Here is a 26,031-nt window from a genome sequence, read left to right on the forward strand (position 1 = left end):
AAGCCGCATTACTGTAAGCAGCAACAAAGTCATTTAAACAGTACAACTTGGCGGAAACCACGCTAAGCCATTTTTCAACAAAATTGCTGTGCTTCACCTGCCTGACTGACTCGTAATGCCTTCGCTTCTACGCGTGACAGTACAAACTACGCCCAACATCCCAAAGCCTATATACTAGAAGCGCAGGCGCGGGCATCAACACAGCCAGGAGCCCTTTCCAAGGTGCTCAATCTTTGCCACGCTCAGTACTTGGCCCATAATTGTCACCGTTAGCCTCATACCTGTCAAACAAAGAGGCTTTGTCGAGGAGCCACACGCAGCCCCCAATGACGCCCCGGAGGCATTTTCTGTTCGCTAAGAGGCCCTGAAAAGAGGTATAGACAAACCAGAAGGAGCCACCATCGTCCGATGAGAGAGAGTCATGCGGACAAAAAACAGAACATAATTTTCTACCGGCGAGGAAAAAATTTTCTCGTTACCCGTCCCACGCTTTATCTTGGAAAAGAGCTGCTGCTTCTCCGCTTTCTTACTTGCCACGAACGTGCCGTCTCTTCCTGGCACTTTGAAAGGCGCGCTCGAATCAGCTTTACCACTTTCATATCTGTTTTGTTCTTCTGTTTTATTATTGTTATTTGGCGGGCTGGTTACTGTGACTTGTTTGTTCGCGGGAAACACACCGCTCTTTGCAGAAGGGAACGCTATATGGCTTCGCCGTCGCATTGTCCGGCAGCGCTTTCTTATCGTAGTCGAAACGATGTCATGTGCTTTTCGTCTTTTCGCTCTGTTCTTAAACGAAAAGAACTTCCGTTTCAAAAGCTAGTTTTTATCGTTAAGTCTTAACTGAAAGGGGAGGAAAAAAACTTGCACTGTGCCCTACACGCGGCACGTTATTTTTCGTCCAAGTCTCTTTCGCACTATGATATTTTACTGATTCGTTATCAACCCACCCGCACAATAAAAGGTTTTGGTAATAAAAACGTTGTACGCAAGCTCTGTCTGAACTACCTCATCTGTGTTTGTTTGTTTTGCAGAAGATAAATTCATCCCTCATTTTCACCATTTCATGGTGGCAGCAAAGTTCATTCAGTGCATTTTTCTTTTCTTTGTACCTCGCTTTCTCTTTTTCAACTGACATAAAAGAGGCGCTAGGCATTTAGAGACTCAAATTCGGGCGGTAATTCTGTTTCCTTCAACCGTCGCACACTTCCCATGTGTTTATGCCATCAAATTTCCAGCTGGTCAGTCACGGTAATGGGAGATGTATGTGCCGCGATTCACGGCTTCCATTCGTCAGTGCCTCTTGCAACGGAAATGTGAATATCCTTGCGACCAGAGAAATCTTGCATTATAGGCGGCGTTACGCTGCACTGCATCGCATCACGTTACAGCACCGCTGCGCAATAGGTCTACTGATAAGACTTTAAGCATTAGTTTCGGAAACGTTATAATTCATCGCGCCAATTCCGTGCTATGCTGCGAGCAATGGGGTTTGTGTCAGCCACTCAGCAATGAGAGCCAGTTGCGAGTTCCAAGGAATCGAGGAGGGCTCGTCCACTGCATGGTATTGATATTTCCGTGCTGCTTTCATTCGGCTGTCGCTGTTCGGAGGATGATAAGATGCGTCCAGTGGAGGACTCCTTCTTTCGGTTCTCTACCCCGGTTCGCTGACGCGACCCATAGCTTTTGCTGCACTGCACAGGATTGGTGACGCGGACTAAATCCTTTCCTCTCAAAAGTGCATTCGTTCATGCAGAGCAACCAGAATATCGGCGATGACAATATCCCTGCTATTTCAGCGCCTGTCAGCGGGAACTGGCACAAATATAGCAAAGTATCTCCTTTAACCGTTATGCTGCTCTGCGTATTTAGAAAGAGCATCACGTGAGACGTGTGATGTGTCATAGCTTCTCGTCACGTGACACAGCGCATCTTCGATCGCGCGGTAAGGGTCACGTTTCGCCCGCGTACGTACAAATGTTCTTAATTCTGTAGCGCCGGATTTAACCTGTATAACCAAAACAAATATGAAACACTTCTCGTCAGCTGAAAGCCACTCGAAGACGTACCTTGCCGAAATGACATCATTCGCGTTGCGTCTCATGAAACATACGGATCCAGCGCAGTGAGAATGATCATTAAGACAAGGACGACGTCGAATCCCATATAAATGCAAATCGCAGCGGCATTCCAAATGTCCTCGTCCAAATGCCGAAGGAACTGAGTTTGCTTGTTCGTTTGTTTGCTTCTTTGTTTGTTTGTTTGCATATTCTCACTACCTCTCATTTTCCTTCTATTTTGTTCTTTTTAAAGCGAAGCTTCTTTGGCCCCTTGCAGGCGTTTTGGTGAGGTTCGTCGGTTTCTCGTTGCATATATTTCAGGTTATAATATCGAAAACTTATATCTGCTCCGAATGCAAGCGCCAGCATACGGGCTTATAAACACCATGGACGCTAACCGCCAAAGCTGTTGCGTAATAAAAGAATACATTTCTACATTAAACCTGGACACTTAATGTCGACTCATGGGCATTCTTGAAGCACGCTAACTTCTTTAAGGAACAGCACATTATTATTCAGCGGCTTCTCTGATTTAGCTTATTTTCCATGATTTAGCCGTTCCCCATGAACCACTCGGTGTGAGCCTATTCTTGGCTAGTCCTGCAGAATCGGTATACACCAACATGACACGCGGGATGTAGAAGCTGTCACGTTTGCGTCAGATATAATGAAACAAACCCAATTATATGCATCGCCGTTAGTTGATTAGTCACATAACATTTATTTAACCGCTTCATTAAAGCTTAATTTCACATAGACTTCAACACGTGCGTTAGACCTGCATAATCATTTTTGTTTTTCGTCCTTCATGAGAAAAATTCAGTCGCTGCAGCTATGCGCTAAAAAGGTGATCTCAGTGCAATCGACAGCATTATTTTTTCCGCAGAAGTGCCTACCGCTTTAGATACTCATGACTAACTTGATTTCGCCGCAGAAATGTTGCATAATTTATAGACATATGCGGCAAGCGTGCAGTGTTCGATTAAATTTGCGGTATTAGACTTGCACCTCCATGGGGGCCTGAAAACGGTTGTTCGGGTGGATTTAAATGATTCGCGCTCGCCGTGGTAGGCACACAAAATTGAATCCTGTCGGCATAGTAGCAGGCAATGGCCCGAGAACTTGTTAGCGCTTGCAAAATAAGAATATATATATCGAAACAAAGCTTTAGTGAACAGGTTCGCTAAACGGCGATATGCAAGTATGTGTATACTTTCATTGTATGCAACCTATGTGATCTTATTCAATGTTTCTTCTTGTTTCCTCCAACTGTCGCAATTTTAATATCACGCGTTTTTTGCGTTTATGCACCACATTGCTCACAAGCTATGACAAAATTGAAAGACCAAGTCAACCGGGCGCGTATTGTGAGACGCCTACGCAGCGACGTAACCAGGACGAAGGTAATGCACGATGACTTTAGAGAGAATAATGGCGTTCACAGGTGTATGCACATAAAAGCACGAAGCGTACTTTTTTTATAACGCATTTCAAACGTCATACATCTAGTAGCTTGGAATAATGTGCGGTAGACTCTGTGATGTCATCACAATAATGCGCAAAAGGACCGCACATTTTGTCAAGCTTTTACGCTCTCAGCGTTGCGCGTGCAAAGACCGTTGCCCTCAGCGACGCATAGAATTGCTGAGTGTGAGTGTTCTACTTTGTTCTGAAGTGACCTACCATGAAGCATACTAAACAGAAGGCGTCAGCGCCGCGCGAGCCCTCTTTGGCTGCGTATTCACGCTGTTTTTCTTGTTATTGTTGCCGCTAAAGAAATCACAAATAAAGGCTACGGAAACAGGCTGTCAACTGTCTCCTAAGGGACTGCAATACCCAACCACAGGGAGGAAGGGAGCAGAAAGGGTAGCATGGCAAAAATAAACGCAAAAAAAAGAAACGCTAGTAAGAACAAGATGGCATACTGTGTTACCACGTTATACACTAGGCTTGACCTCTGTCTCCGCCAAGCAAAGTGTATCTCCTGATCGCCACGCTCATCTGCATAGTGTGTCCTTTGTAGCGTAGCAACCGATATCACGCACCAGCGTGCCATCCGATGCGCCTCACTGAGTGTCGGTTTGGCAATAGCCAGCAACGCGCGCCCAGCTTAACAAAAAAAAAGAAAAGAAAAGAAAAAGCCCGGCGGGGCAGCCATGGCTTGCATGTTGCGCGAATCCCACAACGACCAGCCAGCCGATGGCGCACACTGGAAAAAGCAACACTCAGATTGCGAGCTTTCGTGGTTGGGAAGGAAGGGGGTACAGGTTGGGGAGGGAGGAAAGGCGAGCCGTGAAAGTCACTTCCAAAGTGCGCTGGGGGGCCGAGCTATAGCTATACGGGGCTTTGCCGCGTCGAGTGCGTTGCATGTAGACCCGCTGTGCCGTTGAACGCACGGCGTGAATCGTATTGCAGAGTGGGCCGTCAACTGGGGCGCGCACTGGGCCTTGCACTGCGAGAACTCCGCGCGCGGCCAGTGAATACTAACTCGCCCCCCGGCCACGCTCTGTGTGAACGCCGGAGGAAAGGGTTGCGGCGCGAGGAGGGTCGTAAGAATCGCGTGAACACAAAAACGGGCGGCGGGGCCGGCGCAGTATAGTTTCGTGTCTATCAGACGTGACGCGCACGTTTTGCAGCGCGTAAATCTCGTTTGTGCAGCGTCAGCGCCGCCGTGGTTATGATTTATACATGGTCCCCTCGTAAAGGGCGACGCGCCGTGCCATGTGCGCCCACGCGCTGTCTCATGGTGGCTGGCTCCACTGCAATCTTTCTGCTCGCGGCTGCAGAGAGTCGGCCGAAGGTTGTGGCGGCGAGCACTGTTCCGTTTCTTTCTTTCTTTCTTTCTTTCTTTCTTTCTTTCTTTCTTTCTTTCTTTCTTTCTTTCTTTCTTTCTTTCTTTCTTTCTTTCTTTCTTTCTTTCTTTCTTTCTTTCTTTCTTTCTTTCTTTCTTTCTTTCTTTCTTTTATTTTTGCGCAGTCCGCCAGCTAGCTCAAAACCGTCGCGGGTCGTTTATTATGTACGACTGGACCATACCCCGCGTTTCGGTAGGCTTAACTGTATCGAATTGTCTAAATGAGTACTTGATATGCGCATGTTGTATAAGGGCTTCGAGACAACAGTGCCCTTATCGTACGAATAATGTTCGGTGAGTGGCATATCTTGCTTTTATATACGTTTATGGCGTCGTGACGTTGTTGTAGTGCTTGAAAGAGTGCATAAACTCTTTTTGTTTAACACAGTATTACCATAAAAAATAAGAATAGGTCCGCGACGCTATCATTTCTTTGGGGGTTAGCGATGCAGTGCTGGCGGATCAGTATATTTTTAATTGTTATTCTCGAGGAAAATCGTGTATCGCGAGGCGCCGGCAACACAAGCAGTCGTTAAGTAGCAGCGCTCCGTGAACTTGGGCACACAGTTTAATTACATTCCTTAGTATGCGAGTCACTATTTTGGCAGCCAACTACTACACATATCTTCCCTCTACCGCTCCGCATTTTGCAGCGTGAATGGACCACAGTGCGTTAGCGAACGCCCAATTGCATTGCCGACAGCTGATCGCACAGTAGCGACCCGCGGCGATAGCTTAGCAGCTATGGTGTTGGGCTGCTGAGCACGACGTCACGGGATCGAATACCTGCCGTGGCGGCCGCATTTAGATTGGGGCTTTCGGGGTACGTTAAAGGTCCTTTCGTGGTCAAAATTAATCCTTAGTCCCCAACTACGGCGTGCCTCAGAATCAGATCCGAGGTTCTGGCACGTAACACCCCAGAATTCAATTCAATTCAATTCAATTCAATTCGCGCATTAGCAGGGCAGACGCGGTGATGGTTTCGTATTCGTGCGCTTTTGCTGAGGCAATGGGCGGCGCGCCGCCGAAAGCGCCATCTCGTTCCTCTAGAGCAAACTACTCCGCGAAAAGAGTCAATAATCGTACATGTTAACCAGCGGCGGTAGTTCGGTGGCTAAGGCATTGTGGATTAACAATGACCGCCGCATAGGTTCGCCGAGCATTGGGCCGCAACGACCATAGGGTCTCAACGAGCGTAAGGTCGCCGGTGCGACTGGCACCAGGCAAATTCAAGTGGCGGAATGTAACGGAAGAATACCGGTGTACCATGCTGTGGCGCAGCTTCAAGAACGATAGGCTGCCAAAATTATTTTGGAGCCCTCCACAACAGCGTCTCTGATACCACGCGTGATGATTATGGACCTTATGTTCCATGAATCAATCACATTTGTCAAATTTCTTCTGATATCACACGGAACCTCAAAGATATGCTCACTTAGAATCACTTGCTGCTTTCACATCAAGCGGTTTCCGAGAAAAAGCGAAAACAATGCTCCAGGATGGGCAAGAAATCTAAGATTTAGCAAAGCAGTGTGTAGTACGTGTGACGCTTTGCCTTCCTTTCCGCTGTGTCTCACTTGTTGTTAAGCTGTGCCGTAGTTCAAATTTCAAACACCTAATAATGCGCTGGAATTGAACAGGTTCAGTACTAGCCTGTTCGTATATTCGCGTGCATTTTTTTACGACGCTAAGCATTGGGCTGCCGGGAAGGCATAATATCATAAGCCTCAAATGTGCTCTGCTAAAAAGGGAGCAAACATTTAAAAAAAGGCAGGGAAGTTAACCAGGCTGTTTGCTGCCCTACACTGGAAGATGGGGAAGCGTGCAGAAAAAAAAACAGGAAAGTGATGTTCAGGCATACGCGACAGCGTTCATCGCACAACAAAGGCGTTCGCATAGCCTATACTCCGTGCCATACAGAGCAGTCAACGCTGTGGAAGCTAGATAGACTTATTGCAGTGGCTTCGTTCGCACTTGGGTATAGTCCTTTTTTTGACCGCAATTGTGTGCAACTGTTCTTTACATAGGCTAAGTATTAATGAAACAAGATTGAATACTAGAAACAAGCATACAATGCTATATGACTGCTAATGCGTTGTTTTGGATCATGTTTATTTTTGTTGTTTTTCTGGCTTTTTTCTTTTATTTGCAACCCATCGCAAGGAGCCTCACGTGCATGCTCGTGCGGGCGAACTCTGTTGGCGCGCAGCGAAGCATGGACGGAACGCGCGGAGTGATACATTTTCTTGACGGAACTCCTTGCGTAGCTTCCACAGCGTTGACTGCTATGTATGGATCGCTGTATAGTCATATTAAAAAAAAAGTAGCAGTGCCTGTTTGTGGCATTCTGCGTAAATGACGACTGAGTATACATGGTCTGCTAAGAAAATTATTACCGTCAACACGCGGGGATTAAAGGGAGAGGGCGAATTATGTGATCTCTATCGCGCTGCTTGTATATCGGTGCTCCCCAACCAGTTTCGACTGCACCTAACTGCACCTGCCTTCATGCGCCACCACCTGGGCTGCGTCACGATGCTTGTGCACACTGCAGGACAAAAGGTTATCGCAGTGCCCTCGACTACTACTCTCCGGCGCCAACCACACGCGCCCTCTACGTCCAAATTTCGAATTGTCACAGCTTCAGGAAAGCATCTGCCAGCTTCGGCAACATTTTGGAGCGCCGTCACGCTATAAAAAAAATCACGTTGAGTGACAAGGAGTCCCGTCTACTGAATCTGATTACTGTTACGCCAATCTTCGACGGAAGCCCGCGTGGTGAGAAAGGAACGCAGATGAAGTAAAAAATTTACTCCCCTGATTAAAAATAAAATTCGGGTCTTGACATTTGAAGCCGCATATAAGTCTCCTTTTTCACCATGTCGATAAACATATGACACTGGCTCATATTGACATATGCTACAGTAAGCGTGCTTAAATGCCGGGCTTGTTGCTTCATTTCTGTTCAACCTGGTCACCATGACGTGGAGGGAGGGAGAGAGGATTCAAAGATAAAAATGACGGAGAGTTTAGCCGTAAGAACATGCTTATGAACTGCAGGACCTCACCGAGGTCAAAGGGGGTACAGCAAAAAAGGAAGATGAGGATAAGAGGGGCTGCGCTCACGTTGTACTTTTGCAGCCACATCCCACGTTAACAGTGCAAATGACACCGATCTGCCGAGCTTGGCGACTCAGAGGCTCACGAGCGAGGGTTCTACACACTCACCGAGAGGTCAGTCGAGGATGTCCGTCTCGTACTCTCGCTCATCTCCGAGCCCCTCGTCCGGCGAGTCCCTCGCGCCCGGCGACAGCGGATTGGCCACGATTCCCGCGGGTCGCTTCCTGGTCGCGCACACCTGTTCGTGCCTCGGCGCACCGGCGGACACGCGCAGCGCGTCCGTCACCACGTCGCTCGCGCCACCTTCCTCCTCCTTGTTCGCGCCGCGGCACGCGCGCAGAGTCCGATACTCGCCGCGCAACACGGCGGCCACGATGCCCGACTTGGCCGTCGCCGGCGCGGGCTTCTTGTTGGAGCTCAGCAGGGGCGCCGGGCTGCCGGACTGCTCCTCGGAGTTGGCCTGCAGGCTGCCGGCGTCCGACGAGCGCTGCTTCGACTCGAGCAGCAGCGACTCGAGTCGCATCTGCGTCTCCTTGGCGGCGCGCGGGCCCCGGGCGGGCCGGCGCACCGCCAGCAGGCACGCCGAGGCCGCGACCAGGGCCAGGAGCAGAAGTAGGCCTAGCACGATGCCGACTATCTCGGGCGCCGACAGCGCCGCGAGGTCGGCCGAACGCGGTCGCACTATGAGCGTCACGTTGGCCGTCTGATTGCCGGCGCGGTTGGCCGCGGTGCACAGGTAGCGTCCGCTGTCCTTGAGCATCACGTTGATGATGGTGAGCGTGCTCGTCTGCTGCCGCCGGCCGCTCTGGTGCGCCCGCAGCAGGTACATCTGGCGCCCAAACGAGATGAGCGACAGGTTGACGATGGCGCGGCTCCGCCACAGCCACCTGACGTTGGCCGCCGGCAGGGAGTCGACGTCGCACTGCAGCGTGGCGTTCTCGCCTTCCACGGCGCCCACGCGCAGCTCGCTGGCGGCGATGCGGGGCGCGCAGGCGAAGTCGTCCGGTTCCAGCTGGCTCCAGAGGCGGCGCGCGAGCCTCGGCGGCCCCTCGCAGCTCGGCGGCACCGAGAGCGGCACGTTGCGCTGATGCATCCACTGCCGCAGGCTGCGAAGGCTGCAGTCGCAGTGCCACGGATTGTCGCTCAGGTCTAGCGAGTGCAGCGGTGGCAGTGTGAGGCCGTCCGGGGGTAGCGAGCGCAGTCGATTGCCGTCGAGGCGAAGTACCTGAAGAAAGGCGGAAATAACGGCAGTCATAGGCCTGCGCGGCACACACTCGCAGCGTAAGCTAGGAGCGGCTCCATGGGACCCCCATTTCCGGCAGCACGCACTACAGTGTCTTGGCGGCGCAGTCTCTTTTCGTCGTTTTCACGAGAACGCACTGAACTGCTCGGCCACCGTCAACGGCGAGCTGCGCCTTGTGCTGCTCTCTGCACAGCGGTCTGCTGGGCCCGAGGTTGCCCGGTTGCACTCAGGCACGGGCTGCAGCCGGTTGCTGCTGAAGAAGCTATGATTCGCTTCTTCAGCAGCAGTACGTGCCTTGCGAGGAGGTGCCATAACGTGTACCTAACTGTAAATACAGAGATCAAGACTACGCGGCGCACACGTCACATTCTTTGACGCGTAGCACTATACCGTTCTAGTGCTGCATCTAGTGACTTCTGGTGGAATGCAATGCAACTGCGATGCAAAGTTTGCACATATCAGTGCTTCCCGGCTCACATCGCGTGTAATCGGGTGACAAGATGCACCATATGATGCTGCAGATGATGTTGATGATGATTTATTGGCATCCCCTTTGAAACGTCGAGGTGACAAAAAACCATCTAGCCTGCTTGATTTGATCTGGTATGCTGTACATGTTCTTCATTCTATCATTTTCGTATAATCCTCCATAGTCTTCTTTTCCTTCCTAAACACACCTCTGTCTATCTTATACTGCTACCTGTGCAACACCTACATTGCGTGCCGCCTGGTACAATAATATGCAACTACAATGAAAAATGGGCACGAAGGACGCTACGTGGCGCGCAACACGCATATCGTGACCCCTCGCGCACAGGGACGCGTGTGTAGGGCATATTTCGTTAGCAGCAAGCAAGTTGCTGCTGCTGCTGCTGCTGCTGCTGCTGCTGCTGCTGCTGCTGCTGCTGCTGCTGCTGCTGCTGCTGCTGCTGCTGCTGCTGCTGCTGCTGCTGCTGCTGCTGCTGATGATGATGATGATGCCTTATTCAACGGCACAAATCCACTGCCGGGGATAGGCCGCTTACCGGGCGGGAAAATGATTTAGAAAAAAAAATAAAAACGAATATTAATAGCTTTAGCGCAAAGAAACGCAAATTAATAAATTAAGATGAGAAAGCAAGCTACGGAAACATGTTGCTGCTACTGATGATGATGATCATGATGATGATCATTTATTGGCATCCGCTTTAAAACGGGGAGATGGCAAATAGTCACTTAGCCTGCTTAATTTAATGAAGTATGCTGTACATCCTTTCTTTTTCATTCTAGGATTTCTGTCTACATCTCCTTATTGTTCCTCTTCCTCAAAACTTCTCTAGCTACCCTGTATCGCGACCTAAGCAACTGGGCGAATTTGTTTATTTTCATCATTCTTGTCGTGGTGTAAGGAGCTGGTTATGTAGCGACCCGGTAGTACCTCTAGTGAATGCAGGTCGGCGAAGACGTTCGTCTCGAGCCAAGCCAGCTGACACTGACTCAGCTCCAGGGAGACGAGGCTGTGCAGTCCGCGGAAGCTGTGTCCGCCCAGCCTCTGGATCGGGTTGGCGCTGAGCTGCAGCCGGCGCAGCAGCGGGCAGTAGGGCGCCAGCTTGGGAACGGCCGTGAGGAAGTTGTGGCTGAGGTCGAGCTCGACGAGGTTGTTGAGGCCGCGGAACGCGTCGTCCGCCATCAGGACGATGCCGCAGCGCGACAGGTAGATGCGCTGCAGGTGCACCAGGCGCGCCTGCTGGAAGTGGCCGCCCGGCAGCGTCTTGAGGATGTTGCCCGTCAGGTTGAGCACCTGCGTGTCGCTGGGCAGGTGCTGCGGCACGCTGCCCATCAGGCCTGCGCACTCGGCGGTGCGCTTGCCGCCGCTCCACTTGCAGCTGCAGGCCGACGGGCAGCTGCCGCCGTGCGGTGAAGCCGTGCCACCGGCTCCCGCGGCGGCCGCCATGATGATCAGAGAGAGGAGGAGGGCACTCGGAGAGAAGGGGGCTCGCGACGCAGTCCGGGGCATCGTCGGCGAGCCCCCGTCAGGGAGCCCCGGGTTCGCGCGACGCCGCCGCCGCGGCCATCGGTGGAATATTCGGCCCGGCCTGGTTACGTGGCCTCGCGCGAGGTCCTGTCAGCTGCCCCGGTCGCCGGAGAGTTCGCGAATTCCCGTGCGGTGCATGGTGCGCCGGAGCTGCCGTCAGCGGGGCGACGGCTCCGCGCGCTCAAGCTGGGTTCGCATCTATTGCTCGCCAGCTGCTGCTGTAGGGAGACGTCTGACAAGACTTTCATACCTGGACACTGGCAGCACTCGCATGGTAATGGGAGATACGCTTGCGTTTTCCTTGTTTTCTTTTTTCAGCTCACTCCGTAGAGCGCGCCAGACATGGCCAGGTTGTACCTCTCGAGAACGGAGAATCACGGGGCGTCGTCGATTTCACAGGGCGCTTACTGGAGACCTGAAAGCGAAAAAAAAAACACGAATGATGAGTGTGTTTAGCAGTGTGATAGATTTCCGAGTGGCATCTCGAATCTGTAGGCAGTGGATACTCGACTGGATTTTATTAAGCAGCGAATGCAAAAGAACTCGAAAGCCCTTTCAACTACTAGGACATTCCGAAATGCGTACTCAAATTACGTGCCGCCTTCTGATGCGCTAAAATCAGTTGATAGGGAAAAGCTATGATGGACAATAAAATCGAGCTGGCACTCTTGGCGCAACAAGTAAAACACTTTCTCGATCTCCACAATGAGCGACATTAATTTGCGCTAAGCTCTCCCACCTATGGTCACAAGTTGCGCTGCCTTTTAGGATGATTCCATTTTCATGCGCGTGAGCTTAGTGTTAAGGTTTCGGCACAAAACTACTTAAGGCTACGACTTCTACATTTGATTGCATACGATTGATTATTTGCATTCCACTATCTGGCAGCCAGAGATATGAATCCGAATATGTAAACGTAATATATATATATATATATATATATATATATATATATATGTATACATATAATGTATGTTTGGGGGGCCGGGGGAATTGCATTCACGTAGAGATGCGCGAATCTACAATGTCACTTTACACGGGCTTCTATGAGAAAAAGAAAAAACTTCGCTCTTGAAGAAAAATTCGTCCTGCTCTGGGTTCGTACCCGCCAATTTTCCAGAGCTGGCGAAGGCGAAATAGATGAGAACTTGAAGCGCAGGAGCAAATATTTACACTCATTTCATTATTTTGACTAAATGTGTCACTTATAATGATTATAATTATTACGACACTGACTGAATGAGTAAACGTACAGAACCTCCGAATGTAGCAGAAGGCAATGACCCCAGATTTTTTACGCGCCTAAATGTTGTTAAAGACAAACACTTTGTGATCCTCATAACACTGTAGACACTGCTGATCACTTCCGGGTGGAATAGAGGCCGTCATCGTTCGTTTTTTTTATATTATTATTTTTATTACACGGGAACCATGCCATGCATATCATAACACCAGCCTTGCGCCTCCTCGACGCTGCAGATAAAGCGCCCCTGGGCGGAGCGTTTTACGATCTCTGAAAAGCGCCTACGTGCGGCGAAGCAACGTACGTCCACGCGGGATCGGTCAGACAGGCACGTTGCAAAGCGGCGCTCACACGTACTACGACCCTCCGAGCGCGCGCGCGCGCTCGCACACCGGCAAACGTGGCACGGACGCTCGAAACAAAAAGGGGGCAGCCGTAACTCCCACTGGCCGGACCGCCCCGCTTCGTCCCGACTGCCGACCAGCTGGAGATATCAGCGGGCCTTTCGCAACGCCGTAAAGAGCGAAGAAATGGCCTCGCGCGGTGCGCGCGCGCCGCATGCACTTTGAATGAAGGTCGCGCGTTCGGCCTGCCCCAGTCCCCGTCGCCCCTTCGGCCCTCTCCTCCTCCGCCCTACCCCTTCAACCTCTCCCACACGTCGTTGTCATCGGTCCGCCGCGACTGCTTTCGCGCGGCGCGCGGCGCTGTCAATAAAACACGAGCCCCGCGCGATCAGTAGGAGAGCGTGCCCCTTACTACGCTTCACGTATACGTTCGCGGCTCGTGCAGGGCGTGCGCGGCGCTTTGGAGTTAGAGTCGTACGGGGCGCCCCCGTTCTCGTCCGCCTCCGATACGGTGGCGCGGACTCGGCAGCACGCCGAGAAAATAGGGGCGCTATTCGAAAGCGGGGAGTGCGACGTTAAAAGAACGGCGAAAAGGTTTGACGAGCGCCCCCCCCCCCCTCCCCGCCTTGCAGAGTTCGCCGTAATTCAAACGCCACTCACAAACCGGCCTATAACACCCGCTCGCAGACGACGCGCGCGTTCCGTTTCCTATCCTGTAGCGCTCGTCCGGAACAGGCGGCGAATAATAAAAGCCGGTCTCCGCTTTAAGGGAGCATATGCACGTCACTCGCCGTCGTGATGATGGCCCTTTCAGCTTGGTTCGGTGAGATCCCGATGCCGTTTTTTTTTTCTCTCCCCCTTTTCGGGGAGAAAGGCTGGTTTTCGTTCCATGTTTTGTGGTTCCGCTCCGGCGCGCGTTCCAGCGGCAACCTGGAGGAAACGACCCCGCGGCGCGTGCCCTCCTGCGACAAGCCGGGCCCAACCCCTAACCTTCTTTTTTTTTTTCGGCACCATGCCGAGGAAGCTTCGCGCTGAAGCGGTTACGGGGCACAAGACACCCTAGTTTTGAATTGGCTCAGCTTAACGCGCCCTGCCACCGTCTCTTCTGCTTATGCACTCTCCGCGTGCTTCCCTTTCGTTTCCCGCACTGTTTGTCGTCGGGAAAGCAAAGAGGATATGCTACCTTTTCCCTTTGGGGAATGCCGGATTTATAACCCCCGGTCGCTCTGCGCCGTGCCTCTTTTCACGCCACCGTCGGCAGCGTGTTTCTGGGGCGCGCTCTCTTTCTCTGTATCTCTCGGGGTTCTTGCGACTCGCCTCGTATATATAGCAAGTTCGAGAGGAACGGGTTTTGCACGAACAGTCGGCGCTAAAGCGCAAGCTCGTTCTCGACGGCAACGCCAGAGCCGGCGTTTAAAACACCGTTTGATTGAGAGTTTGACGTTAGCTCGAGGCGCACTATAGCGAGAACTCCGTGCGCCTACCGACCGAGGCAAAAAGGGGCTCGCTTCGACGACCATACGACGGCGGGGGAATACACATTACTGCCGCGACCCCGTGGCCTGCTTGGCTGGAGTGTATACGTTCGCTCGGGGCGGCGGGCGTGTTATATGTAGTAGAGGAGCGGCTCCACTGTGCTACGTGCGCTTCGGACTCGGAGCCTGGCGCTTTCTTTATTTCGTCGTTTCGCGAGCAACTTTTGATCGAGCCGGAGTTCTTGATTCTGGGCGTGATTCGGACGAGCCGCGGTGCTTTACGGCAGGTCGATGTCTAATAAGGCTTCCCGAGCGACGCTCCCCACTCTCTCGCCCCTTTCGCTTCCCCCTCCGCGGGGCGATCTATGGCTTCTCTGCTTGAGTTTACAAATGCGCAGTGCGGAGAACTAGCGCGCAATAAACAGAAACAAAGGGCAAAAGGACAAAGAAATAAAGCAAATTGCGTAGTCATCGTATTCGAGGCATCGAAAAGGAGTTTTATATTTAGATAGAGTACGTAAAACTCCTTTTTCTTTTTGTCTTAATATTCGAGAGGCTTCATGTCCTGACGCTCAACTTTATTCGCCAGATTTTACGATCTCTCCCGAGGAGGATGAACGAAAAATTGCGCTGTAGCTTAAACGTTGCTACATCCGACCCTTTCGTAAAGCGAAGCCGGTCATATTGTTTAAACTTGTAACCATTGTTGCAGAAGGTCACGATTTCTACTCTTCTTTCTAATCATGATAAGCACTGAAAGCAACATAGAAAATTGCGCCATTGTGCAGGATATGCAGTAAGCTTCCTTTGGCGCACGTGTTTCGATTTTCCAGTGAAAGTGCGAGAAAGATGTGAATATGCGCAGAAAAAAAACAGAAAAAGCTTTTTGCGCAAGAATATATGAGTTCATATTTGAAAGATGTGCAAGTTCTGAGCACATCACTTGGTCTTATTGGCCCGTGGTGTTTTTTCTTCCCAGTAAACTGCTGGTACGGGGTGTTCCGTTCATCACCGTAGCGATCGCCATGTGTGTGTGCGTGTGTGTGTGTGTGTGTGTGTGTGTCTGTGTGTGTGTGTGTGTGCGCGTGCGTGCGCGTGTGTGTGCGTGTGTGTGTGTGTGTGTGTGTGCGTGCGCGTGTGTGTGCGTGTGTGTGTGTGTGTGTGTGTGTGTGTGTTTCCTTCCTTCTTTCTTTCTTTCTTTCTTTCTTTCTTACTTTCTTTCTTTCTTTCTTTCTTTCTTTCTTTCTTTCTTTCTTTCTTTCTTTCTTTAAGCACATGGTGCTTAAGAAAAGACAGACACAGCGCACGGTGCCGAGTCACGCGAAACCACGTTCTATCCGTAGCAATATACCACAAAACATCAATAGCCCCGTTTAAAAATCACTACCCTGTATTGTAAAAAAATTTGTTTCCACAATGAAGCCTTTATTTAGAACACACGAAGTTTTAAGTGAACTAAGCCCAAAATACCCGCCAGAAATCAGCAATAAAATCATTTTAGACGGCAGCGAGCGACAGGAACAACCTTCGCAATCTATGCACGTATTGCGCGACACGAAATAGCATCATTAAAAAACCTTTAGTGCGAATACTTATATTTACTCCAGAACCTCCATTACATCGATTTTGAAACAACAAACTTCCATTTTGTGCTTCAAATTGAGAAGGTCTGAAACAAACAGAACAAAAACAAGACGGGAATGTAGGGTCATTAGCGCCAGGTGGTGGGTCGCCACAGGTGTAAAAAGAGCAAAGCACTTCTCGGGGGATGTTCGAACGTCGATAATGGTACGAGTGAAGCAGCAGTGTTGCGTGCTCCCTACGATGTAGCGAAGGAAAAAGAGAAGCGCTAGGCCTAAACCTACATTTGGAAGAGAGAATCATATCGGCATGGTCCAGGCTAGAACCGGCGACAATTAAGCAAAGATAGAAAGCTCGCTTACTTTCCTCGACGTCATGGCTCATTTACGTAACGGCACCTTATGTAACAATAGATTACGAAGTCGCATCGTAGTCAAAGGGCAGGAACATAACTGTAGCAATATGTATAGTTTTAGTAAAACCATAAACAAGACTTTCAAATTCACTCGCGACAAAAAAATATATATAAATAAATAAATCATAAGACGTGGCAGGGCATTAGCTTGACATACTGCTGTGTCGTGATGTAAAACGTAAGGAAACTTTTCAGGCCGGCTATTGTCTCGACAGCAACAGTGAAACCAGGAGAGCGAGAGAGAGAGAGAAACGGCAGGGAGGTTAAGCCTAGGTGATTTTCCGGTTGGCTACCTGCACTGGGGTGGTAGATATAAAGGTTGGAAAGAGGGCAAACAGAGTGAGAAAAAGACGAGGACATTTAACATGTAAGGCAACGTATGCAATACTGGAGGGTGATACGCCGTTACTACTTGGTAGCCATTTCTGCAGTCAGCAATACCGGCCTTAGTCTTGTTTTACTCCTGTAAAGCGTGCTTTGTCTGCAAAATACCGTGCATGCAAAAAAGACAACATTACAAAGCCAGTTACTAAATCTCTGTGAGCCAAGTCGCCAACTCACAAGCTTTAAATTTGCTTTAATGGCATGCCTCATTCCGGCCCGCCAGTCGACAGAGAGCTTTCAAGACGACTACAGTAGAGGCTCACCGCTGCCCATCGCTGAATTATGGGCGCCGTGCATAGCGGCTAGGATTAGCCTGCTTGGCATTGAAGCCTTAGCTGACGGCGCCTAAACACAACTGCCGATGAGCACAAAATGCATAGTTTTGCCACCTAATCGCTTGATAAGAGCCCAAATTTTAAAAACACATGCACACAACCAGAGACAAGACGGGAGAAACTAAAGAAGAGAAAAAAATTGTCAGTCACTTTGGCATACGCCAAACAGTGTCAAGGCAAAAGCCTGCGCGCTCAAGAGAAATCCATTAAATAACTTGGCAATCTCATTCGAATGTGTTGTTACATTTTATTACTTGTCTCCCACTAAAGTTACTGGGTTCGAGTTCCTTAAACAAGGCTACCCTAATAAACAATACCTTAATTAACTTCGCCCTAATTAACACTAAAGGTCGTGGATTCGACTCCCACCAAAGGTCATGGGTTCTAGTGTCTTAATTATCTCTATATTGATTAACTATACCTTACTCAACTTCACCCTAATTACCACCAAAGGTCGTGGGTTCGAGTGCCTTGACTCAATAATAATTACCTGTGCCTCTTTTTTTTTTCTACAGCGAAGCAGCATATGGTTAGCCGTTTCGTCCGTCCGTCTGTCGCCTGTACGTTGAAAACTCATGGGCGAAAAAAAAAAAACAGGAAGAGAGGTTGGCTGCACTAGTAGTGACGTTGTTGCTGTCCGTCGCAGCCGAAGGCTTGTGCAGCAGTTTCTGTCCTGCTCCGAAATGGGTAGGCCACGCGTAATACGTACTCCTCAGGAGCAGTGAGCTATCAATCAGCAACGCCGCGAGCAGAACCGGGAAGAAGCTCGTCTACGCCATGCGGATGCTGCAGGCCGGGCACAAGAACAAGATCTTGCAGCCGAGCGTAAGCAGCAACTGCGTACCGAGGCTCCGGCAGCCCGCAAAGCCGTCGTTTAATGAACCGTCAGGATTAACCCAGTGATAAACACCGGGGCCGCACGTTTCAGCTTCGCTAGTTAACCATATGTACAGAGTGCTAGGGTGGTGGTTTTTGGCATGATTAGAGGCATCGATGTGGCATCGATGTGGAAGGGTCCCTGTGGAAGGAGCGCTACGATGTTCTGTACCTCACAACGCGACCTTGAAACATAAGATATGTAAGGATTTCGCCTTAAATATAGGCCGATGTTTCAGGCGACGCTGGCTGCAATAGGGCATGAAACCTGCCCAGTTAGTGTTCTATCTTGTTAAGCGGAGTGCGAAACCAAACAAATTAGGCAAAAAAGTGCCATGTAGATAAACGCCGTTGCTTGCTAAGCAAAGTAATGGGCAAGCGCCTTCACAGTGCACCAGTGGTAGCCAGCTGGTAGTTCCAAGTTTAATGCACTTCTTCCTTTCGTGTGCAATGTTACGTCACGAGCCGTGCGCAAAGCGAAGTGCCAGGTGTGTGCAGAGAGCTGGTGGGCCACACCTTTTGCTCACGCGATGGCTATCATGGCAATCTGCTGCGATTGTTTTGCCTAAGTACTCGAGTTCGCTGCAAGAAACTGCTCTTCGGCGGTATGCGGAGAAGCCTGTCGCCTGCAGCGAGCAGCTCCTTGATTCTTTCCTTGCAGACGACTGAAAAAAGAATTCTCGGAGCTGCGTTACGCTGAGGAAGCACCAAGGGAGCCTTCCCTGAAGGCCCCTCAATAAGGAGGCTTTCAGAGTGACATAAGGCAGCCTCACCGCAATAAAGGCTTCCTTACTGAGGTAAGAAGGTTTCATTGTTTGGCCCTAAGTGACTGTGGCATTGCGCTGCTAAGCACGGGGTCACCGCATCAAATCCCGGCCGCGGCGGACGCACTTCGATGAGGACGAAGTGCAAGAACGCCCGTGTACCTTGCAATGGGGGCCAAATAAAGAAGCTCAATTGGTGCAAGTTAATTCCGCGTCCCCTGCTACGGCGTTCACCATAATCATATCGTGGTTTTGGCACGTAAAGCCCTATAATTTTTACGCCTCGGCCAGAGACTACGGGGTACATGAAATCATACCGCGCGCTTAAGGCGTACGTATTTGCAATGGAGCAACATGTGCGAAAGTTTGGTTAAGCTCACTGAGCATTGAGAGTGTAAACGATTCACATCTACGATAAAGATAAAGAAGCTCGGTCACAATTGAATGAATCCAGAGCGATCAAAATCCTGATCAGAAATGCCCGCGTAGCAGCACTCCATCCGTATCAGGCTCGGCCGCAGTCGAAATTGCCCGTGGAAAAAGGGCATCAACCGATGCGGCAGAAAGCTTAAACGCTTGTTCGTTACAGTAGCAAACCGCTATTCACATTGTTTACACTAATCGATTCTAATATGTCAAGTGGAGAGCTGCTTAGGTATCATATGCTGTTTTCATCACGTAACACGAACGCGACCGCATTTGACCCGGCGCTTACCTTCTGTGTTCTTGCTCTAAAGTAGCATCATCCAGCAGGAGAGCAGCTGTACACTGCCGTAGCAGAAACTGCTTAGTTCGAGTTCTCGAAAAAATGCACGAGTGAACTTCACAGATTCTGTCGGCTTCTGACGGCTGCTATTTGTCGCAGCGCATTGCCAGCACCCACGTTTGTCACCACTTCTCGTTTCTTGGGAAACGAAAAAAAAAAAGCCCATCCCGCTGCATCTCTCGCGCGATTTACGCATCCAACCACGTAACAACTCGCCGGAATGACGAACTGGCTCACAAAACACTAACAAAAAAATGAAAGAATACTCTCTATAGATGAAGCTCTCAGAGTGTCCCAAGGCGCTTGCGACGTGCTCTTTGCCCACCAAGCACTTCCGCGTGTACCCGAGCATATCACGTGACCGACTCGTCGTAGCGTTGTCAAGAATGGCGAGTTGCGCAACAAGATTGCCACCCTGCCACCCGATTACGACAAGGGGTGCAAGACGCGCACCTCTCCCTCTCCGTCGCTGCAGCTGGGAGGCGTTCAAAGAAGCGGCCTTTGCGCTGGAATCCGCCGCCTTCCTCCAGCCCCTCCGACATTGTGACGGGACGAGTTCGGTGCGTGGACAATGATTCCAGAGTTCCCCAACGCGGAGCTGATTTGACACGCCTGGACAAGCCGCCTTGGGGACGACGTATTTTTGTGCTTCTCACGGTTCGGAGTGGCACGGAACAATGAGCGACGCTCGATCGGCAACGATAGTTTCCCGGAACGGCACCCCGCGCGGTTGCCTCTGTGTACAGAGCGCGGTTGCCTTTGTGTACGTAAACTGATCTTCAGAGCAGCTGCGAGTTGGTGATGTGTAAACGAACAGTCGCCGCGTCGTAGGAACGGCGGATCGAGTGTATAAAAACTGTGGTTGTGCGAATGCTGAGGACACACTTCTCTTGAGCAGTCATGTTAGACTGAGTCACTTCTCTCATGCAGTCATGTTGGACTGTTACTCTTTTTCTCAAGCAGTCATGTTAGACTGATTTAACTTCTGTAAATAAACCCTTTTCCCTCGTTCTCGATGAGAAGCAGTTCTTCACTTCATCAACGATCTCAGCGTAAATAAGTTGGACGACGGCATGGGCCAGCTACCTTCGAATTCATGCCGTACTCCAGTCTTGGCAAAGGACCACGGACGAAGGGATTGAGCCCCCAATCCTGACAACTGGCTGACAGCGGTGAGATGGACTTTGCGACATGGTGCTGTATCTGCGGTGAGTGCTTGGTTTTTGCTTTGACTCTCTAGGCTTCATTTTGTGGTTGTTCTGTTTAGAACAGTAGGGAAGCTAGATTGTTGTGTGTTAGCTAGGTTGTGTTTTCCTAGCTAGATTTAGAGAGCAGAATCAAGGCAGTAAAGCAGCAGTCATGGAGTTAAGGACATTGCTGAGAGACGAGTTGTTGATTGTTGGTGAGGAACTGGGCCTAGATGTACGCAAGGAAATGCTCAAATCGGAATTATTGGAGCTAATTTCCAATCAGGCCAGTGAGGAAGATATTGAAATGGGAATGGAACTTCTCAAAAAGAGAGAGAAACGGGAAAGAGAAAGAGAAGAACGGGACCGAGAAAGAGAAGAAAGGGACAGAGAAAAGCAAGAGAGAGAGGAACGCGATAAAGATCGCGAGTTTCAGTTAAGGAAAATGCAACTTGAACTTGAAAGCAAACGTTTGGAGTTGTCTCGAGGAAGTGAAGGCGCTCTGGGACGATCAAGTGAGGCAGAATCGTACCGCATGGACAGGCTATTGAAGCCATTTGAGGTCGGGACCGACATAGGCTTGTTCCTATGCAATTTTGAAAGGACTTGCGAAAAGATGAACTTCGGCCCGAGTACATGGCCACAGCGGTTGCTGTCTATGTTGCCGTGTGAGGCAGCGGAAGTAATCGCCAGACTGAGTGTGCAGGATGCATATGATTATGCAAAAGTTAAGGCTAGTCTCCTGAAGAAATACCGCCTTTCAGCCGAAGCTTTTCGGCAAAGGTTTAGGAGCACAGGCAAGAAAGATAGCGAGGGCTATCCGGAGTTTGCATATAGCTTAAAGGCCAACCTAGTCGAGTGGCTTAAAAGCGCGGAAGCGTACGACAGCAGAGACATGATCATTGAATGCATGTGTCTAGAGCAGTTTTACAAAACCATCCCCCAAGCTGTGAAACTGTGGGTGCAAGACAGAGGTAATGTAAACACTGTGGAAAGGGCGGCTGAATTAGCCGAAGAGTACGCAACCCGTAGAAAGTTGAAGGCCGAGGAGGGAAACTGGGACGGTCGAAATGGACCGCGGAAACCATTTCCGTTCAAAAAGGGTGCGCAAACTAGACGATCAGAGCCTGTAGACATGGCGGAAAAGCCCGCAGAAAAGAGCGAGGAGAAACTTAACGGAGAAACCGCACAAAAGGAACAGAAAAGAAAATTCGAATCTGTTAGACCAATTCGCTGTTACAAATGCCACAAACTGGGACATATAGCTGTAAACTGCGAGAAGTCTAGCGTAGTTTTTTCCTACGTGGAGGAAAAAGATGAGAATATGGAACTTTTAAGTCCATATCTCCACGACCTGCAAGTTAATGGAAAACCATGCCGAGTGCTAAGAGACAGTGCCGCCACGCTGGACATTGTCCATCCGTCTTACGTGATGGTAGATGATTTCACCGGAGAAGTAGCATGGATAAAACAGGTTGTAGAAGAACACAGCGTGTGTCTGCCCATGGCCAAAGTCAAAATCAGTGGACCATTCGGGGAGCTTGAGACTGAGGCTGCAGTTTCCAAATTTTTGTCACTGCAGTATCCCTACATCTTTTCGAATCGTTCGAATCAGTTACTGCGTGACAGAGGGCTCAAACTGGGAGAGGGCATAGTACAGGCATTGACCCGAGGCCAAGCTCGTAAGATCGCGGCGCTTTCGGCTGAAAATGCTCAAGCTCCTCCAGCGGAAGCAGAAAAGGGGATAGCTTCAATCCCCGAATCCGAGCTAGGCCCGAGGGACAAAAGAACAGTTGAGGAGAGCCTGCCAGTTGACCAGCTCAATGAGAGCGTAGCACTAGAGTGTCAGAGTTCTAGCCTGCAGGAAGAGCATGCAGACGCGCTCACAAGCGAGACAGGGTCGTTATTATCACCGGCCTCAAAGAACTTTGATCAACTCTTACGCGTGGATAGAGAGTCACTGGCAGCTGAACAAAAGAATGATGAGAGCTTAGCTAAATTACGTGACACAGCTAAAGAAGGCATTGCTAGGCGCAACGTAACGATACATGAGAAAGGAGGATTGTTGTATCGGCATTTACAGAGATCGAAAGGGTAGGATTTTAGATCAGTTAGTCATACCTACTAAGTATAGGGAGGACTTTTTGAGTCTTTGTCATGGAAATGGGTGGTCCGGCCACCTAGGCATAAACAAATCAAAGGAAAGATTGCTTATGGAATACTACTGGCCTGGCTGTTTCAAAGATGTAGAAAACTTTGTAAGATCATGCGACGCCTGCCAGCGTTCTGGTAAACCAGGAGAGACTTGGAAAGCTCCACTGAAGGTAGTGCCCTTAATAACAGAGCCTTTCAGACGACTTGTAATAGACACGGTAGGGCCTCTTCCAAAAACAAAATCAGGCTACAGGTACTTGTTTACCATGCTGTGTCCGGCCACCAAGTTTCCAGAAGCAATCCCTTTGAAAGAGCTCAGCTCCACCGAAGTAGTAGACGCGCTTTTGACAGTGTTTGCACGAGTTGGGTTTCCAGCCGAAATTCAGGCAGATCAAGGGTCAGTATTCACGAGCGCACTGACTTCCACATTCTTGCAAAAGTGCGGGGTAAAGTTAATACACAGTTCTGTCTATCACCCTCAGTCAAACAGTGTAGAGAGGTGGCATTCGGTGCTTAAGCGAGTTTTGCGTGCGCTCTGTTACGAGCACAAGGAGGACTGGGAGAACTGTCTGCCGGCAACTTTGTTTGCTTTGCGAACGGTTCCACATGAAGCGACAGGGTTCTCACCAGCAGAACTAGTGTATGGGAGGACACTCCGTTCTCCACTGAGAATGTTAAGAGAGATGTGGGAGGAAAGAGGGGAGAGTCCAACCGTGGTTGAATACGTGCTAAATTTACTGGAACGGCTAAGCGCAACCCAAGAACTAGTCGGAAAGAACATGGCACTAGCTCAAAAGAACGCCAAATTCTATTACGACAGGAATGCGAGGCTTCGTACGTTTAACGCCGGAGACCAGGTAATGATCCTCAAACCTTCAAGAAAGAACAAGCTTGAAGTTCACTGGGACGGGCCCGTTAAAGTGTTGCACAAACTTTCAGAAACTAACTATGCTTTGAGAATGCCCGGTCGCAGGAAGGAAGTGAGGATATATCACTGTAATTTGATGAAGCCGTATGTAGAGCGGAGCGGAGTCGTTAACTATACTGTCAAAGAGCCGGATGGCATTGGTACCAAGTTTAAGGAGTATAGGGCAACCTCCAACTCTGAAATCGGCCTAGAAGAAGTAGTGGAACACTCGGTAAGCTCTCATGCTCTAAGACCCGAGCAGCTAGATGAGCTAAAAGGGGTGTTAGGGGAATATCTCGACAGATTCAGCGATCGGCCGGGTAGAACCGAACTGATAACGCATGAAATTGAGCTGACCTCTACCGAACCAGTAAGATCAAAACCTTACAGGGTGTCTCCAAGACAGAGAGAGATTATGGAGGCAGAGATACAGCGCATGCTAGAGTTGGGAGTTATTGAGCCCGCTGAGAGTGACTACACGTCACCGCTAATACTCGTAGAAACCCCTAACAAGGACCCTCGTCCGTGTGTTGACTACAGGAAGTTAAATGCGATCACTAGGGATCAGCTGTACCCGATACCCAACATTGAGGAACGAATTGAAAGAGTTAGCGCTGCTAAATACATTTCAACTATAGATCTCGTGCGGGGGTACTGGCAAGTTCCCCTTTCAGAAAGTGCCAGCCGCTATGCCGCATTCATCTGGCCTGTAGGCACTTTTCGCCCTCTCGCACTCAGCTTCGGGCTGAAGAACGCGCCGTTTAGCTTCTCTAAGTTAATGGATATTGTCCTAAAAGACTTGCAGGAGTTCGCCTTACCTTATCTTGATGATGTAGCCATTTTTTCGGACAGCTGGGAACAACACGTATCGCACCTCAAACAGGTGTTCTCACGGTTGAGGGAAGCCGGCTTAACGATGAAAGCGGAAAAGTGTAGGTTTGGTTGTTCGCAGGTTGCTTATCTGGGCCATGTTGTTGGTCAGGGCATGAGACGGCCGGCTGAGCTGAAAATAGCGACGATTGGAGATTTTTCTCAGCCGCGCACGAAAACGGACGTTCGTTCATTTTTGGGACTTGTGGGGTATTATCAGCGGTACATTCCGAATTACTCGCAATTGGCAAGTCCATTAACAGACGCCCTCCGAAAGGGAGCACCGAGTAACGTACACTGGGATAAGGACAAAGAGAACGCTTTCCAAAGTTTGAAAACGCTATTGGTTTCTCGTCCTGTGCTTCGCGCGCCAGACTACACAAAGGAATTCATAGTTCAATGCGACGCAAGCGACAGAGGTATGGGCGTGGTACTTAGTCAGGTCGGCGACGATAACGAGGAGCATCCTATCCTCTACGCCAGCCGTAAACTAAATGTAAGAGAGGAAGCCTACAGCGCTTCAGAGAAGGAATGCGCTTGTTTGGTTTGGGCCGCCCAGAAGTTGTCGTGTTACTTGTACGGAGCGAAGTTCATCTTCGAGACCGACCACTGTCCTCTGACGTGGCTCAATCAAATGTCACACAAAAACGGCCGCTTGCTCCGATGGAGCCTCACTCTCCAAGAGTACAACTTCTCCGTTAGATATAAGAAGGGAAAGTTGCATAGCAATGCGGATGGTTTGAGCAGGCTAATTTGAATTCTGCGTTTGAGGGTCCCGCCTAAATTTTGGGGTTACTAGTGTTAGCTTTTCTTTAGGCGAAGAAAATCCCCTCTCATTCAGCAGAATTCCCTCCATGAATTGCTGAATTTGTCAGCAGGAATTTGCTTCACAAATATAGTGAAATGTAGCATTTTTTTTTTGTTTCTACACTTATGTTGTTTTTTTTTTTGAAGCCTAGCGAGTCTAAAGTGAGAGCCAATGCACGTCATCTCGGCGCAGAGCCGTGTTGTGGGGTTCATTTTGCAGTTGCCTGTCCTTGTTGAATGTTTTGGGGCGGTGACATCAATGCACAAGTGGTCGCTGCGAGCCAAGACATCAATCCCCCCCCCTGACCAACAGCCGTTCTCTTCCTGCCGAGCGGTTGTCAGCGCTAGACAGTCGAGACTTTTCGGGCCATGGAGGCGCTGTCAAGAATGGCGAGTTGCGCAACAAGATTGCCACCTTGCCACCCGATTACGACAAGGGGTGCAAGACGCGCACCTCTCCCTCTCCGTCGCTGCAGCTGGGAGGCGTTCAAAGAAGCGGCCTTTGCGCTGGAATCCGCCGCCTTCCTCCAGCCCCTTCGACATTGTGACGGGACGAGTTCGGTGCGTGGACAATGATTCCAGAGTTCCCCAACGCGGAGCTGATTTGACACGCCTGGACAAGCCGCCGTGGGGACGAC

At 50.0% G+C, this 26,031-nt stretch overlaps 1 protein-coding gene across 1 annotated transcript in view; it reads right to left on the reverse strand.

The window, feature by feature from the left end:
- Positions 1–26,031, reverse strand: part of LOC135902900 (leucine-rich repeat-containing protein 4B-like) — a 149,309-nt gene that overhangs the window by 19,000 nt on the left and 104,278 nt on the right. Inside the window, exons 2-3 of the mRNA XM_065433218.2 lie at positions 10,689–11,700; positions 8,137–9,253 (exon numbers count right to left, since the gene is read on the reverse strand). Coding sequence (XP_065289290.1) covers positions 8,144–9,253; positions 10,689–11,267 — 1,689 coding nt within the window. The 5' untranslated portion in view covers positions 11,268–11,700 and the 3' untranslated portion in view covers positions 8,137–8,143. The remainder of the gene's footprint in view (positions 1–8,136; positions 9,254–10,688; positions 11,701–26,031) is intronic.

Source organism: Dermacentor albipictus, chromosome 3 (assembly GCF_038994185.2).
Source record: "Dermacentor albipictus isolate Rhodes 1998 colony chromosome 3, USDA_Dalb.pri_finalv2, whole genome shotgun sequence".
Lineage (NCBI taxonomy): Eukaryota > Metazoa > Arthropoda > Arachnida > Ixodida > Ixodidae > Dermacentor > Dermacentor albipictus.